The sequence below is a fragment of the Rhodamnia argentea genome, chromosome 8 (assembly GCF_020921035.1).
Source record: "Rhodamnia argentea isolate NSW1041297 chromosome 8, ASM2092103v1, whole genome shotgun sequence".
Lineage (NCBI taxonomy): Eukaryota > Viridiplantae > Streptophyta > Magnoliopsida > Myrtales > Myrtaceae > Rhodamnia > Rhodamnia argentea.
Window position 1 is genome coordinate 4,422,741 of NC_063157.1, and position 15,618 is coordinate 4,438,358.

At 40.5% G+C, this 15,618-nt stretch overlaps 2 protein-coding genes and 1 non-coding gene across 3 annotated transcripts; 1 reads left to right on the plus strand and 2 right to left on the minus strand.

The window, feature by feature from the left end:
- Positions 1 to 1,325: 1,325 nt before the first annotated feature.
- On the minus strand, positions 1,326 to 2,626 carry LOC115744740. The gene is made up of 3 exons (XM_030680056.2): positions 2,476 to 2,626; positions 1,895 to 2,008; positions 1,326 to 1,704 (listed from the first exon to the last, which is right to left on the minus strand). The coding sequence occupies exons 1-3, from the start codon at positions 2,491 to 2,493 to the stop codon at positions 1,573 to 1,575; spliced, it is 264 nt and encodes an 87-aa protein (XP_030535916.1). The 5' UTR covers positions 2,494 to 2,626; the 3' UTR covers positions 1,326 to 1,572.
- An 84-nt stretch (positions 2,627 to 2,710) lies between these two features.
- On the plus strand, positions 2,711 to 2,784 carry TRNAI-AAU. The gene has a single exon. It is a non-coding gene; the product is annotated as a tRNA-Ile (tRNA).
- Positions 2,785 to 3,441: 657 nt separating this feature from the next.
- Positions 3,442 to 13,191, minus strand: LOC115744731 (alpha-mannosidase-like). Its single transcript, XM_030680045.2, has 29 exons — positions 12,716 to 13,191; positions 12,515 to 12,598; positions 11,533 to 11,621; positions 11,276 to 11,450; positions 10,903 to 11,022; positions 10,730 to 10,813; positions 10,566 to 10,637; positions 10,314 to 10,427; positions 9,903 to 10,003; positions 9,708 to 9,801; positions 9,212 to 9,379; positions 9,031 to 9,120; positions 8,790 to 8,855; positions 8,660 to 8,716; positions 8,343 to 8,562; positions 7,869 to 8,005; positions 6,929 to 6,997; positions 6,738 to 6,797; positions 6,516 to 6,587; positions 5,792 to 5,839; positions 5,361 to 5,480; positions 4,890 to 4,955; positions 4,629 to 4,741; positions 4,453 to 4,537; positions 4,268 to 4,378; positions 4,097 to 4,192; positions 3,974 to 4,021; positions 3,797 to 3,865; positions 3,442 to 3,675 (listed from the first exon to the last, which is right to left on the minus strand). The coding sequence occupies exons 1-29, from the start codon at positions 12,926 to 12,928 to the stop codon at positions 3,487 to 3,489; spliced, it is 3,030 nt and encodes a 1,009-aa protein (XP_030535905.1). The 5' UTR covers positions 12,929 to 13,191; the 3' UTR covers positions 3,442 to 3,486.
- Between the last annotated feature and the right edge of the window lie 2,427 nt (positions 13,192 to 15,618).

Here is a 15,618-nt window from a genome sequence, read left to right on the forward strand (position 1 = left end):
AGATCTTCTTCTTTCTTTTCTCTCCAAGTCAAGGATGGGTTGGGTTAGACAAAAAAAGAAGATGGGTTCGGATGGAGACAAAGATCATCTCCCACAATCTTCATAGCTACTGTGGCAACTGGAGGCTTAACTCTGTCAAATCTGTGACGTCGCGCCATTCTTTGGTGTTACCTAGGGCTTGAAAATGCAATTTCAGATACAGAGGTCGATCAAGGGCAGCAGCAAAGCGCAAGATGAATCAAGGTGTATGGTCAATTCGCGGCTGTAGTTGACGGCAGGCGCCATTGATCTACCCACCACCGGCAACGTCCAACAATTGGTGAAGACCGAGCATGCTTATCTTCCAAATTTATGTTCATAATTTGCTATATTCGTTCATAACAAATGCTTGTGGAATACCAATAACAAGTTAACTTAGGTAATCAAATTCACTCTTTTTCAACGAATTCTATTCCATAAATAATCCAACTCCCTTGTTTAGATTTCTTTCAAAACATAAAAGAATCAAGGAATTGGAATCCTACTCCCCGTTGAATCCAACTCCACGGTGAACCAAACATGGCCTGAAAGTGTCAAGATAACCTCTGACATCCAATGAAAAGACCTTCGAGAGTTTTCGTGCAGCACGCATTCAAGTCATCCTGTATAAAAAAGTAACAAAGATAGGAAAAGGACGTGCAAGCTCTTTCGCGCTATACTCAGACAGGGGATTTCCACACATCACCAGACTTTCCATCGTTCCGGCAAGTTAAAAATCCCCTCGGAGGATGGTAAATCGGGCTTCACCTTTGTTATCAACCCGTCGATAGCCAGACACTCATCGAAAAGCGCTCAGATCAAAGGCACTTAGGTGAGAAACCCGATCGATTCATCTAAGAGTCCAAGCCGAAATTAGTGTCTTCAGAAAACTTCGTGGACGCAGCTAACGGCAACTTGCAGAGACTAAACCAGCAAAGAAAACAGTGAAACCCAGCTGAACCCTATGCTTTTGAATCAGGCCCCAACAATTCCTCCAAGTAAGCGAACATTAATTCGAGATTAATTAGGTTAAGAGAAAAACATCAAGGAATTTTCTCCCAACAGAAAACAAAAGTAAGCACCAAATGAACCTCTACTCTTACCTGTCACCTATACGATATACGAGAAAACCAGCGAGACCCATTGTAGGACTATCCACAACAAATGGATCATTTGGTGAATAAAGTTCGGATAATCAGCCAGAAAAGGGCTGCAAAGAGCAATGACCACGCTCCTAGAGTAATTTCAACTAGCTCCATATGCAAATTACAGGCTGCAATCCTAGAGTGCTATATATACCACAGATAGCAGCAGGATTTCTGCTTCTTATAAAACCGATTTAGGGCGAGAAAAGAAATTAACAAGCAGGTGCATAGATTTGTATCAACAAAGATCACATTACATGAGATTTCAGCAGCCATAAACATCTCACTCCAGCGAAATCGAATACCTACAAGTTACTGCATGAGGTAAAAAGAATCTAAAACTTATGATAGTTCAACCTGCATCTCACATGGGAAAATATCGAGAAACTTTGCTTCAGATGACCGTCAACTATAGAGCTCGAAAACTGTCTTGCTTATCGAGTCTAGCTGTCCCGGAGCTCGACGATTCACCCATGGCATCAGAGTTTGCTGGAGATTGGAAGGGCTCCCTCTTTAGAGAGGTCGGCAGTCCAGAAATCTCCTGAAGAATTCCACCACATAGAAACAAAAGAATGAACAAAAATTTTGCCATTTGGGATCCTAATTAATAAATCAACCGACCAAATCTACAGTGTCCTTCCACCGCGTCCCTGTTCCGGTCCAGACACGAATCGTATTGGTGGAAAACACGGTCAATCTCACCACATTCTAGAATCTACGGAATTTGCTACCTTCATCAGATGCAGCCTCAAATCACAAGGTCGAACTTGGTTTCCGATGCAGGCCAGGACAAACTTGGAGTACTGATCGAGCACATCCGCGGCGGCCTGCTTCTTCTCTTCGACCTGAAATCATTTCCAGGTTTCACGTGAGCAAGAACGTCAGGAGAACAAGACGAGACCTTTTGATCGCACAAAAAATCACTGCTTGTGATCTTAAAAGTTCAATTTCTCAATCGAGGATACACTTGCACCGATCCACGTCCGTTTTTTTTTTTTGCCCCCTCAATTACGATTGCAAGACCCAAATAGACGGTGATCATCGTCAACGACCGAAACATTCTCAAACTCCCCAATCCCTCAAGATTAGTAGAACCCTAGAATCCCGGAAAATTCCCTTACCAAGCGAAAACATCGCGGTGATCTCTAAGCTAAAAACTTTCTGGTACTTGGTCGAACGACTTGCAGACAACATGAAAAGGACAAACGAAAGGAGCGGAATACCAATTACACACTTGGTTTGGGCATGAAACGAAGCGGAAATTCAAAGAAGGGAACGGGGAAAGAATCGAGTAACTAATAGAACGACCGACCTCGTAATCTTCTTTCATGGCAGAAACTGCAACCGATCGTCCTACTCCTCACTTCGTCTTCCTCAGAAGCAAAAGCGATGGTTTCTCAGCTTCTCTGCTCTGCGTGTGACCAGCGCCAAAATCTACAAATGCGGCAATCTAAATAAATTCATGCTTCGAACCAAAAAAAAAAAAATTTTTGTCTTCTTAGTTTCAGTAATTATTAACATTGTATGTGACGAAGAACGAACATAACGGCCTATTAGCTCAGTTGGTTAGAGCGTCGTGCTAATAACGCGAAGGTCGCAGGTTCGAGACCTGCATGGGCCAAACTGCTAATAAATTTATATTTTTGGCTATTCCATATAAATATATATTTTTTTGAATATTATTTTTGTCATGCAAACATCTGGAGTTTCTATTGCCCCCGACCTGCCTGCGTTGAAAGCTTTTTGACAACACTCTCACTGTCAAACATGAGCTGTTGTTCCTAGACCTAGAGTTTATAGAGTCATGCACCATGACCATGTTCATCTTCTGATCTCAGAAAAGCAATCAAATTAACCAATCACGCACGCGGGTTGCAAGGACAGATTTTGCAGAAATGGTCTAGTGCGACCAGTCAAAACAAGCTTTCCGACGTTCGATCGCGTTAGTTTTAAGGGTCATTAGCTAACGCGACGCGACCCGGAGATGGGCACTCTTTGCACGGTCTGAAAGCGGAGAAGAAAGCTGCGGGCGATCATGCAGTGAACGTCCTCTGCTAATGACCGAGTAAATGATCGATTGTTAAAGAGTACTCGCTGAGGAACTTGTGAAGGCCGTTTTCCAATTGCTGTTATATACTGAGCAAGTAACTGTACCACCATTCTTCTTCGTTAATACAGTAAGTGCACTTGTTGCGAAAGCCAAAAAAAATCTGCACTTGATGGTTTCATCTTGAGCTTAAAGGGTACATTTTGGGCACAGGTAAACATTTTGGAGATATTGGATGTTAATTGATTACATGAGAGGAGGCATTATGTACAATGATTAGAACTTCAGCAAGAGAGTGCGAATTTCCATGGGACCGAGCTCGACAACGAGATCCGAGACGTCGACAGGGCCACCTCTTAAGGGCATCGGTTCCGCTGTGACTTCCCCTTCGACTTTCCATGTCATCTGCTTCATTTCAGACTTCTCTTGGTTCGCAGACAGGCTCATTTCTTTTACTTCCTTTATCTGAAGTCACGACCATATGTACCGATTACCAAATCATGTCCATCAGTATGATAAACTACTGCGTGTGGTTGGCCCATACTAAGAAGAGCAATGACATTAGTGCAGTAAAAGTTTTACATACCGTCCTCTTGGCGAATATCTTCTTCAGCTCAACTCTAGCCAAGGTCGAATACTCCACATCTTCATCGGGCTAGATATGTTCGCAAATAAAGGTGGAAATGAACACTATGTGGCAGATATCAATAGCCCCAACGACATCGCATTCAAATGAAATAGATAGATGAAGTTCTTTTCTCACCTCATAAAGATGTGCAAGACGTAGGAGTGCACTTCCATCATCCAATTCCTGCAAAACAGAAACGTCAGTTAATCCCATAGAGAGGCAGAGAGAAGGAGAGTATTTGAGATAAAACTCACTTACCTGCAGAGTGATCAAAGCGACATTCTGAGGTAAACTGTAACTCGAATCCATTGTAGTTGCCCTGGTAACATGAGAAGCTGTCCAGTTCTCCATCTTCTGCAGGGTCATTATCTTTTGCTCAGGCGAAGGCTTAAGCATGGACCAAAAAGAGCTAATGCATTCAATCCTTACCTCATGTGCAAAAGCCAAAACTAAAGGCGAGTACACTTCTTGGCCAGTAGTCCGACGCCAGCGAGCTCCGGCCCCGGGTTTGTTGATGCCTATATAGTAGTGTCCTCGTACCTGAAAATGCAAAATAACTTGGGAAAAATGAACGAGGAAAAACAATTCTTTGTCCACAGATAAATGTAACATACCGTTAGTCCTTTGCATGTGCTATTTGCGATGCACACCTTCTCATCGAGAGGTCCGACCACACCTGTGTTATCAAAGGGTATTCGCCTGGTGCACGAAGCAAGAGAAGGTAGAAGATTTCTAATGTGAAGAAAGGAAAGAATCATAACAAGTGGAGCATGGAAATGAGGTGCCGAACCTGTGAAGCATCAACTCTATTTGCCCATCGTTGATACTGGCTCCACCAACTGCACGATCCACTAAGACCGAGAATTCGGTTTTGTTGTCCGTGGTGAAAATTCCGAGATTAATCTTAAGGCATAGCGTTGGAGGAGAGGACCAGTTATTAGGGGAAGAACATATTCATGAGTCTATGCTATAGGTTGATGAAGTTTCATCTATTCAAGGACAATATTATCACTTGCAATCATTTGCTAAATCGTTAAATAAAGGAACTCACAGGATAGTAATTTCCAGCAACAGGTTGAGTAACAGTGAGGGACCAATCTGGTCTATAATCTCGCACCTGCCCAAATGATTGTAAGCTTTTTGCATCAGCCTAGGATAATTGATGAACTCACAAGATGGCTGTTGTATGAATTAGCATTGTTGTACATCATTTCGGTTAAGATGAAGTTTAGCGGATAAAGAGAATGTAGATTCCTGGTACTGTCTTTCAATGATAAGTGAACCAACTTTTCTTTTAAACAACATTTGAAATTGGAAAAACTGGAAGAACATCATATCTTTATAAGTATAACACAAAGATAGATGTTTCTTAGTGAAGTGAGTTCAAAAACAACATAAGTCTAGCAAACATTGCACTCCATCTGCTAGTACCAATAGTCAGATTGTCAGTCATGGATGCCGATAATTTCAAGAGATAAGGAAAGGCCGCATCTAAAGACAATGCAGGGTTTCTGAGTTTTACCCGCTTTATGAAGTCCCTTCCATTAGAATCGGTGTAGAAGGTCTTCTCAGTGGCCATATTCGTTGTCATTTGTGTTATCACCTCCTTCCCAACTCCATTATCTGTTGGAATAGGTCCAATCTTCAAAGTTCAAAGTAAGAAGTCTTAATTAGGATTTTCTTGGAGACTGAAGAGGCTAAATCTTTAATACCAACTTTCCTTGTTGGTGTCGGGTTTCGCCTTTGTAAAGCTGCGTTTGGTTAAAGCTAATACAATACTTACATTTACCAAAAAAAAAAAAAAAATCTTTAATACCGACACATCGTGACCATAAATCCATCAACTTTGCATGCTAAACATGGAAAACTCAATCGACTGTTTTGTTGGGTTACTCTGTCATATCTAGAAAATCATAGTCTACAAAGCAAGAAAAATAGGGAAGGGCAACTCACTGTGAATTCGACATCAGCGTGCTCTTTGTCCCTGTGTAATCTCGTGACCTAATTAAGCGAAAAAAAGAAAAATCAGATGTCTGAAAATCAAGCCATTAGACGCATATGCTGCCATTATGCTGGTCCAAAACTTACATAAGATATAGCACTTCATTAGCAGCAACTCATATCCAGAGGGGGCAAAAGGGTTTTTCAAGAATGTCATGATTTCTTGCACCGACAGTTCTGGAATGAAATTAGTTATTTGACATACAAGATCTAGATTTGCATTACATACGGGGCATAATAGAAGCAAATTAATTTCCAGTTCTCTGACATCACCTTATAATTGTTTGTTCACTAAGGGAGCAACGTTGTCCGAGTACAAAACCAAACTGGATTCCTGTACATGTTCACTTGGATTGAACTTGAAAACTTAAGCTATTATTGCGGATGTCCAGCATGCAATGAACAAGTTCCACTTTTTACTGGGTCAAGGATTCTGGTTAAATGAATGACATTTCTGATTAGTAGCCTAGCTATTCAAGCCAAATGTTAACTACTGTGCTTCATTCTAACTCAAGTTACTTGAAGGACCTAAAAATGTCCAGAATGTAGATATTTCAACAAAGGATAAGACTTTCAATCCACAGGATCTAGAAAAAAAGTTAGAGAAACAGCTAAATAAATCATCGGGACATTAGAAAGATTAATGTGCTTGGACTTAATTTATCAAACAGATAACCTGATAGATCCATGAACTGAACTGCTGATGCACTTCATCGACTAGTGGTCCCCGAACAACCTTCAGGGGCACCTGTGAGAGTTGAAATAGGCGATGAACTCTTATGTATCCAATCTTGTTGTTGAAAAAGATTTAATGTACGAAATTACTGAATGCATGGTATTATTTAATGCATAAGAGTGAGTTAGAGCATATGCAGCTGAGTAATGACAGGCTGCTTACTTTGCTTGAAACAGTAGTTGGATGAGCCCCATTTGGACGGAAGATGTACAGATTAGAAGCCTGCAATAAAAGAACTCTGCTGAGCACTTTCAGTCATCTATCTACCATTCCTTGGTTTGTGCTGTGAATTTGTCCACATACCGGTCTGCATTGTGTGCATTGTTTCACAAATCATGTACAGAAAGATTTACCGGATAATCATCTGTATCGCCGATATTTGACTCATAGTAGAGATAGCTTTGCTGTACCGGTACGTCAACCTGGTAAATTTGAGTCGGTCAACTACAGAATCTATGCAATGAATTTGGCATAGCCTCACAGGTGCATGTAAGAAACCCTTGTGAATGCACTGCTAGGTAATCTGATAAGTAAAAGTTACGGAAGGAGACGGAGTGTTATAATGTAGGACAATGAATGCTTGTCAAAACCTGAAGAAAAGCTCATGTTTTCATACGAATTGAAACATCTAAATTTTAGGAGAAGTTTTCATGATTGTTCACTTTTGCTACCATAAATGGACGCTCTTATTTGCCGATAAATTTTTACATTATCCTTCAAACTAGAATTACCCTTCCGTCTTAAGTCCTCAGAGGACAAATTGTAATACGAGAGAGATTACTAAAGTAGGTTAAGATGCCAACCAAATGAGACCGAATCCAAGAAGCAAAAGAAAAGGCAGAATATGGAGATGAGATAGTGCTCTAAACAGAAAAGACTTTATTCAACTGATCCTCGGTGGAAAATGAAGATATATCAGGTACATTAATCAACTAAGCATCCAAAATTATTATTTGGAAGATGTGATTGAACATAGAAAGCTGAAGCAGCCAAGCGGTGTACATATAGTTTTTAGATTCAGAGAAACTGGTGAGTGATACATTTGGCAGTACACAAAATAGCCGGTTTCTTAGAGCCAGTTATTTCGGCCTGTAAAAAATCTTTATAAAGAGCAAGTTTTCCAACGAAAGAGTTGCGAGTTCAATTCTGGTCGAAAGAACTTTGAAGAAGTGAATGAGATTGATGACTTCAATGCATTGGTACATCCATAGTGAAATGGTAACAGAACAGTGAGCACTCTTTGGAAGAAAAGCTTGTCGCTAAATAAGAATCTGTAACTTTCTCTAGACTCACCCCCGTCTTAGAGTTGAATATCCGGACAAGTTGCCTGGAGGTTGACGAAAATACCATCTTCAGATCCCCCGGTCCAACTTCTATGGTATCATTCTGTGGATTGCCCAGTGTTGAAAGGAAACTAGTTTTACTTTCCCCTGCATCGTTTTGAAGCCCGGATTAGGAAAATAGGTTTAAACGAGTCAACATCGCTCGCTAGCAACTATGGAGCTGTGTCGAATTAATTGTGCTGATCGGTTTTACAGCCTCAGACCCATGCGCTCTGAATGGATTCCGAATAGTTTTGGAGAATGTCTAGGCTCATCTCCATTCCTCCACGATGCAGTTTACACCATGCTGATTGAAGGGTTTGAATTTTGACTCATTATTCATTCTGCCTCCTGTAATCTACTCTAGCAAGCCTTGGCAGATGATATAATACCAATCTTGGAGGCTTGACGATTGTTGTCAAGAGTCAAGTACATAAATACCAACCTTTTGTAGCTGCCTTAGAAATGAAGTATGTGTTCCAACCCAATGACAGTAATGAAACTTCAAATAGAAGCCAGTACTTTGGGACCTGCTTTGGCGAAAATCCCAAGTACGCTTTCACATAGAACTTCCTCAAGTTGATCGTGACATTATCCAAATCCACAAGTTGTGCTTCAATGGCATTTCCAGAAGAGTCATGGACGACAAAATTTGAATTAGCAACCTGGTAGACATCGTCATTGCCACATTATATCGAGGAGCTATTGTCAACCTCTTGATGCATGAACTGTTGGCACAACACGAAACAAGTAAATACTTACAGGGATCCTTATAATATCAGTTCGATTCCATCCGAGCGAATTATATGCTACCACAACCTGATGAAGAAAAATTCTATTAGAACGTACAACTTTCTTTAAGGAGTCTATAGCATAATACCCAAAAAGTTACCAAACTCTTTCCCTCCGGAATGTCTTCCTCTGTTGGTGGACAGAAACTGATATTAATTAGTCGGCACTGTGAAAAAAGGGGCATAAACAAGAGATGAGTACAGCACATCTTGAGTTAGTGAAATATTTAGCCTTCCGACAAATTTAAGTCCCAATGAACTGACTGGCTTATATCATGGCAGTTTGAAGAAAATTTACAAATCCTTTTTGTTGGAAACTGAAGGGATTAAATGAAAACTTACCTGGCTAAAGTTTAAAGCAGGTGATGAGCATTGACCACCTGGTTTCTTACTAACTAGGCACGAGAGAGCATTACTGATGACAGCTTCTGCCTAATCGATTTTAAAAGGCATTAGAGATTAATTTGAGATTTGAGAAAAAAATACCCGAAAGGACAAATTCAACGACACTTCAGTTTGCAACCTCGGAAGCTCCAATAGCTAGGCGCTTCTCATAGTCATTGGTCGTGTGCTGTTCAGCAGTGCCGGTGACAGCATCATGATGTTGTGCTATTCCTAATGCATCTCCGAGCCCGTAAGTGCTAGGACCACTGAACCTTCGCCCCACAAGGAATTCAAGCTGGCGCGCTGCCTATATAGACAAAAGAGAACACTGTCATGGCAATGTTTAAAGGTGCTATACTTATGTGGGGCAGATGATATTAATCATAGAAGGAAGGGGGTAAAACTCTATCTTCTCATATACTTGTTCGAAGAATTAACCCTGCCCATGGCACATAAACAGTTCGAACATATCACAACTCATCCCTCCAGAAACTTAAGTCAGATGGAAGTAAGCACACACTGAAGACAAAATCATTTAAGTCGTGAGCGTTCCACTCGGCTTGAAATAGAGCAACAACAGAAAGAGATATACTGCCTTCAGATATAGTATGAGCTCCAATAAAGAGAAACAATACCAAATAGTAGCCACTTAGCATCCTAACAAATCTTTTCAGGGCTGGCCGGCTAATAAAGTAACCAGTCCAGTAGGCATCTTTTCTATCTGCATACCTGTACACAGAAGCGAGTGTCCGTAATATATCTAGTCGATGGTGACTAAAATAGATATAGCACATAGAGGCAACTGAGATGGGTAAAAAAGAGATACTTACGGGAAGTAATCGTCGGTTTTCAAAGGCCATGATATATTTTCTGCATTTTTGGCATCAACATAAATAGATGGTGTAGAGTATAATGCATTCACCCGACCATCCTGAGAGAGAACAAATTTCAGGAACAGGAAAAGAAAATTATGGCAGATGCATTGGAAGAAAAGGAAAGGGCAAAAGCATATCTCCCCTCCAGAGTAAGCTGAGAAAGTCTTGTTCTAAACTAATTATAGATCCTTCTGGGTTACATCTCAAAGAAAAAGTTACAAGGGAAAGTACCATGACCTTGGTGCCTGGGGAAGTCTCCAAATTATCTGAGACTGGTAATGAGTTTTTTCAAAACTTCAAGTGTTTTGAGGCATAATTACTTGCATATTACAATCATAGAATATATAGTGGAGCGGGTAGTTTTACCTTGTTAACGTAATGAATGAACTTGTCCATCTGCTTGAACCAAGACTCGGCATATTGGTACTGAAAATCATCACCCATGGTCCACATAATGTGATTTGTTCTTGTGACATTTGCCTGGCCATTGGGAAAAATGAGTTCCCAAATGTGGACCTCAATCATGTTTACTTGCATATAATTACTTGACCAGTCAGTCTCGGTCAGAGACAAACCAAGATCCAAACAAGCTGTTGTCTGCAAAAATCTAAGATATACCTGTGTCATTGCAGCACTAATAAAATCATTCACTCTTTTTTCGACATTGTAGTCATATAGGAGAGCATTGTCCTGCAGTTTGAATATCTCAATTGTGAATCTGTCTGCCAGAAAAAAGAAAAAAAGCTTCAAAGTGATTAATTTGGTTGAATAACAGCACACACCTGAACAGGCTCAAAATCATTAGACACTTCAAAATCGAAACCATCCGGTGGACTATAGTGAATGGGAAATGCATTTGCGAAAATCTGCAAGGGCACAGACAAGCACATGATATTTATTTTGAGGCGAAGTAACCAAGAAAAATGAAGGTAATGAGGTTGCTTCTATTTCAAACCTGAGATGAGGAGCCAAAGGTTTTAGACCCACGCCATATAACCTCAAGAGATTTATCATTCTTGCGTTTTGCTCTGTCTTGGTAATCGATCCTGGCAAAATGCATGGAATCAAATCCAACCTGCAAATATGGTGATGTTCCTTTCATAGGAAATACAGCACTAAGCATGGAAAATTCATTGGTGCGAGCAACTGTTTTTTCACTCAAGGACATAGTATGTTAGAGATGACATGATACTTTTCATAGTCTAATGATTGCATCATAGCGTGCAGACATCATACTGAAAAATAATTCATTGGCTCCACTTCAGACTGATCGGTATGTGAAAAGAGAAAAGGACAACGTTGATGAAACCTTGGATAGAATCTTCTACCTCAGCTCCGAGTAGGTAAGCTTGCACGGCAGAATGTCCAAATGGATCAATTTGCCATCCAACTCGAGGAACTTTGTCAAATTGTGACTTTATCAGGCCATGACCTAGAGTTGTTTGGTCAATCATGTCGATGTAATGAGTTGTTGCCTCGTCGTGCATACACCATCCGCCATTTCTGCAAATTGCCAACATTACCGTCAGGACAGTAATAGTGCAGAAATTGCCATAACACATTTAGATGCTTACTGACTGCATACATGAATTCCAATTGGCCAGTATTCACAAGTTTCCTCACTTGTTCTTGCGTTTCTGGATGTTGCACGAACCACCATCTTTGGAAGAAAGCCTGTGATTTTCATGAAATTCGTTAGTGATTGTATCGAGCTAAGCTCCTTCGTAAGTGGTCAGTGGACGGAATGAGCGACGGTCTGAAACCACAATTGTTCGCAGTTTGACCTCTCTTTCTCTCTCTCTCTTCTTAATTGAGGGTACTAGAAGAGGGCTCTCAGAATAAGCAATTAGCTGATAAGATTAAGAGAAACAGTATGCAAGTCCCCGAGAATATCAATGCAAAAAGTTAGTGAAATTCCAAAGATTGTTTTGTCTGAGGCATCAAATCTTTCTTCTGTGTTTAGATCACTAAATGCTAGATGTCTTTACTGCAGAGCAACAACTGGTATTCAACGGAAAGAAATAATGACAGGTACTATCAGATGTAGTGTTCCTGAAGCATAAAAGACAGAAAGCATGCAGCCGCATAATCCCAAAGGTTCATCTTGCCAAAGTATGTCCTTGTTATCAGCATGAGCATCATGTAATGGACATTTTCATGTTAAGTGGGACTGTAATGCTGAACTTTCAATATCTTCTGTCCATTGTGTCTTGGCGGCATGCCTGAAAGTTCAGTTACCCTTGTGATGCCATTGGATTGCACTATTGCACAAAGATTTTAACTTCTTTAAAGGCCAAAACCATCGGTATCTCCATGTCAACCATAGTGGATTTGCAGAATTGTTGATCACAGATGTGAAAAGGATTAACATCACGATGGCCGATTGGATTGAAGTTCTACCACGATGCTTTAGACCGGCAGAGTCAGGCTGATCAACTAGATTCAAGCCTGATATAGCGAAATTGACTGATTGCAGAGAACTCAAAAACACGGCTTGAAGATGATCAAAACCAAAATGAGCCTTCAGAGACATGCATCAGAGAGAGTCTAAAATTAACAGAATTTACCATCTCAGCGAACACAAACTTCCTATTGGGATCTCGCGCCAACGCTTTGACGACGGAGTCAAGCACATTCTCGACGCAAGCGCCCTGCACAATCAATAACACAAAAAACCATTTCCCCATTCACATAAACTCTTAAGTATTCATCAACCAAACAATATAGCCAAATTTCCATATGCTCTTCAATCGGGGAAATACAAGGACCTGGATGCTGTTATTCGAGCCGACGTAGTACTGATCGACAGTCTTCAACCATCCGACGTCGTCGTGCGAATGCGGGACCAAATGCACGTTCAACTTCCCTTCCACAACCCCAGCACCAGTATTGTACTTCATGTAAGCTCCATGCACTCCTCCATACAAGCATACAATCTCCAGAATCACAATCACAAAACAAGAACCCACAAGAGTACCCATTCAGCAGCAACAACAACTAAACACTCTCTCTCTCTCTCTCTCTCTCTCTCTCAGTTCTACTGTTGACTCTAGACGATCGATAAATGGCGATCACCAAATAGTTGGACCAATGATGGAGTGACGTGTGGATCTCCGCCGGTTATGTTAGACTTTAGTGGACGGCCTGTAATTCGGAGGATGCGTGTGTAGGATATCGACTTCTGACTGTGCCTTGACACAGATTCTGCAATGGAACTCCATTAAAGGCCAATTCTTTTTGCTTCGTTCTCTCTCTTTAAATAGTTGGAAGTGTAAAGATACTTTCGATGTGTTGGCGTAGTCATTCAATGATTGAGCACATTGAGTAATTAAAATCCAGTGAGGGCAAAGTAAGATTGCCGGAACTTGGTGGACCATCAAAACCCCCAATCGGTCCTGCCAACTCGCTCTCAACATTAAAATACCAAGCGACATAAAGATGAGGAATCCATTCAGCAAGTCCGACATCTACCCAAATGATTGAGGTACACTTGGTATACACTAGAGCTTGCTCGGGAACAAAAACATTTTCATGAAAATATTCTACATGCACGGCGGCTCCAAATAGTGGTGGCTGATAATCCATCCCACATATCTGAAAAATAAAGGGGTGAGCTGAGGCCCAATAAATGAAATTTCTAACTTTCACGTAGGTGTTCCTCTTACAATTACTCAATTAAAATTCTCATGTGTGATATCTATCATGTATGAATTCCTACATATTATAAATTATGCATGAATTTTTAGAATGTCATAGTCCGGGTGGCCGTCGCCGCCTTCGGCTGCCCCCGCTAGGAGCCAGTGAGGACCACCCACGACAGCCCCGGAGAGGGTGTCCCTCGCCCGATTCTGCGAGGCTGGCTCTCGCTCGAGGCCGGGTGGTGGGAAAAAAAAGAAAAGGAAAAAAAAGGAAAAGGGAACAACAGAAAAAATAAAAATGGAAAAAATAAAAAATTGAAAAATACTAAAATATCATTAAAAACGGTCAACGTTAGTGCTGGCGGTGCCACATAAGACGGCCGACGTTCACGTTAGCGATTTCCGGCCAATATGATCGAACCGACAAAATATAAAAATATTTCGAAACCGAATCGGTAAGTATAAAAGGTTAAAGACTGAATTGGTAAAAATACAAAAGATTTAAAACTTTTTGTTGACAAATTTTTTTCGCTGTGAATGGATAGAAGGCTTGTGACATTTAACGTGATCCTAAAGGGGATCTATTATAATTTCCCATGAGAGGTGTTGAGATATGCAAAGGAAAAAGAAAAAGAAAAAAGAAAAGAAGAAGAAGTATCTCCATTGAAAAGAAGTTGCGGGGTGACTCATCCAAAAGCCAAGAGACCGGACGAAGCGGGGGCCAAGGAAAAAGAAAAGCAAAGAGACAAATTGCGAGGGACGGTCGTTGAGATTTTTGTCTGTTTCTTTTCGCAGCGGACGATGATATTGATTGATTGATGACATGACAAAGCCAAAACTCCATAAGATGTTGCCACGTGTGATTGTTGATCACTTATCTTAATGTTGTTTTCCACTGATAATCAGTGGTGTCTTATATTTAATTCTCTTCACCCATTTTGGCAAAAAAAAAAAAAATGATATTCATTAAACTGTTGGAAAAGCAGAATGTTTCTTCATTATTTTCGGTATCAACTCGGGTAACTCACCACAAATTTTTTTTAATTTTTTTTTTTAATTTTATTGGGTCTCAATGAGGCCTGAATATAGATTTCAATGCTTAGCAACACGGAATTTGAAGCATGTAAAATTACATGAGCAGATTCTAAGAAGTGCAAGTACTTGCGCACTGCCCAAATCCCTTAAAAAGCACTAATTTGAGGTGGAATTCCAACTCTGGCACAAACTTTTTTTTTATTTAAATAGAGTTAAATGTACTAGAAGTCCTAAAACTTTCAAAAAGTGCAATCAAATTCTAAAAACTTGTCATGAAGATGCAATCGAATCCTAATATTTTCAAAAGTGAAATCAACAGAAAAACTTAATTGAACAAATGTGACAAGTTTTAGGACTTGATTGTATTTTTTGAAAGTTGATGTACATTTTAAAATTTTTAGGACTCAATTGTACTTTTTCGACAAGTTTTAGGACTTAATTGCATGTTTTACAAGTTTTAGGACCCTTAAAAACATATCAACTTCAGTTGACAAATCCAACCCCCTCGTGTTTCTATCTGATGGTACTGTTTAACCGATGTGTCATTCCACGTGTACCCCTCTTTCTCTCTCTAGATCGCGATCTCGCGAAATAAGGGAAACATATAATAGAGAATAAATATACGGCTGTCGTGGAACGGCGCTTGAGATTTTTAATGGCGTCATTGGATGGAAACTGGACAGCGGTTAGATTTGGGAATCGAGTGAAAGTCAGTGTCCTTTATCAGACAAAAGAAAGTTCAAACCCGAATTGAGTCCCGACTTTGGTGCTTTTCTTAAGGAATTGAGCCCTCATACTTGACACTGACAATGGACCGCCCCACGTCACCCAACTTCCCCTTGGTACAGTGAGCTGAAAATCCCATAATCCAGCTTCAACTCTGTTACTTTTAGCAACCCTTCAAGAGACAAACACTTAAACCAAAAGCGCTCGGATCAAAGACACTTAAGTAAGAAACCTGATCGATTCATCACTGAGAATCCAAGCCGGCATGTGGC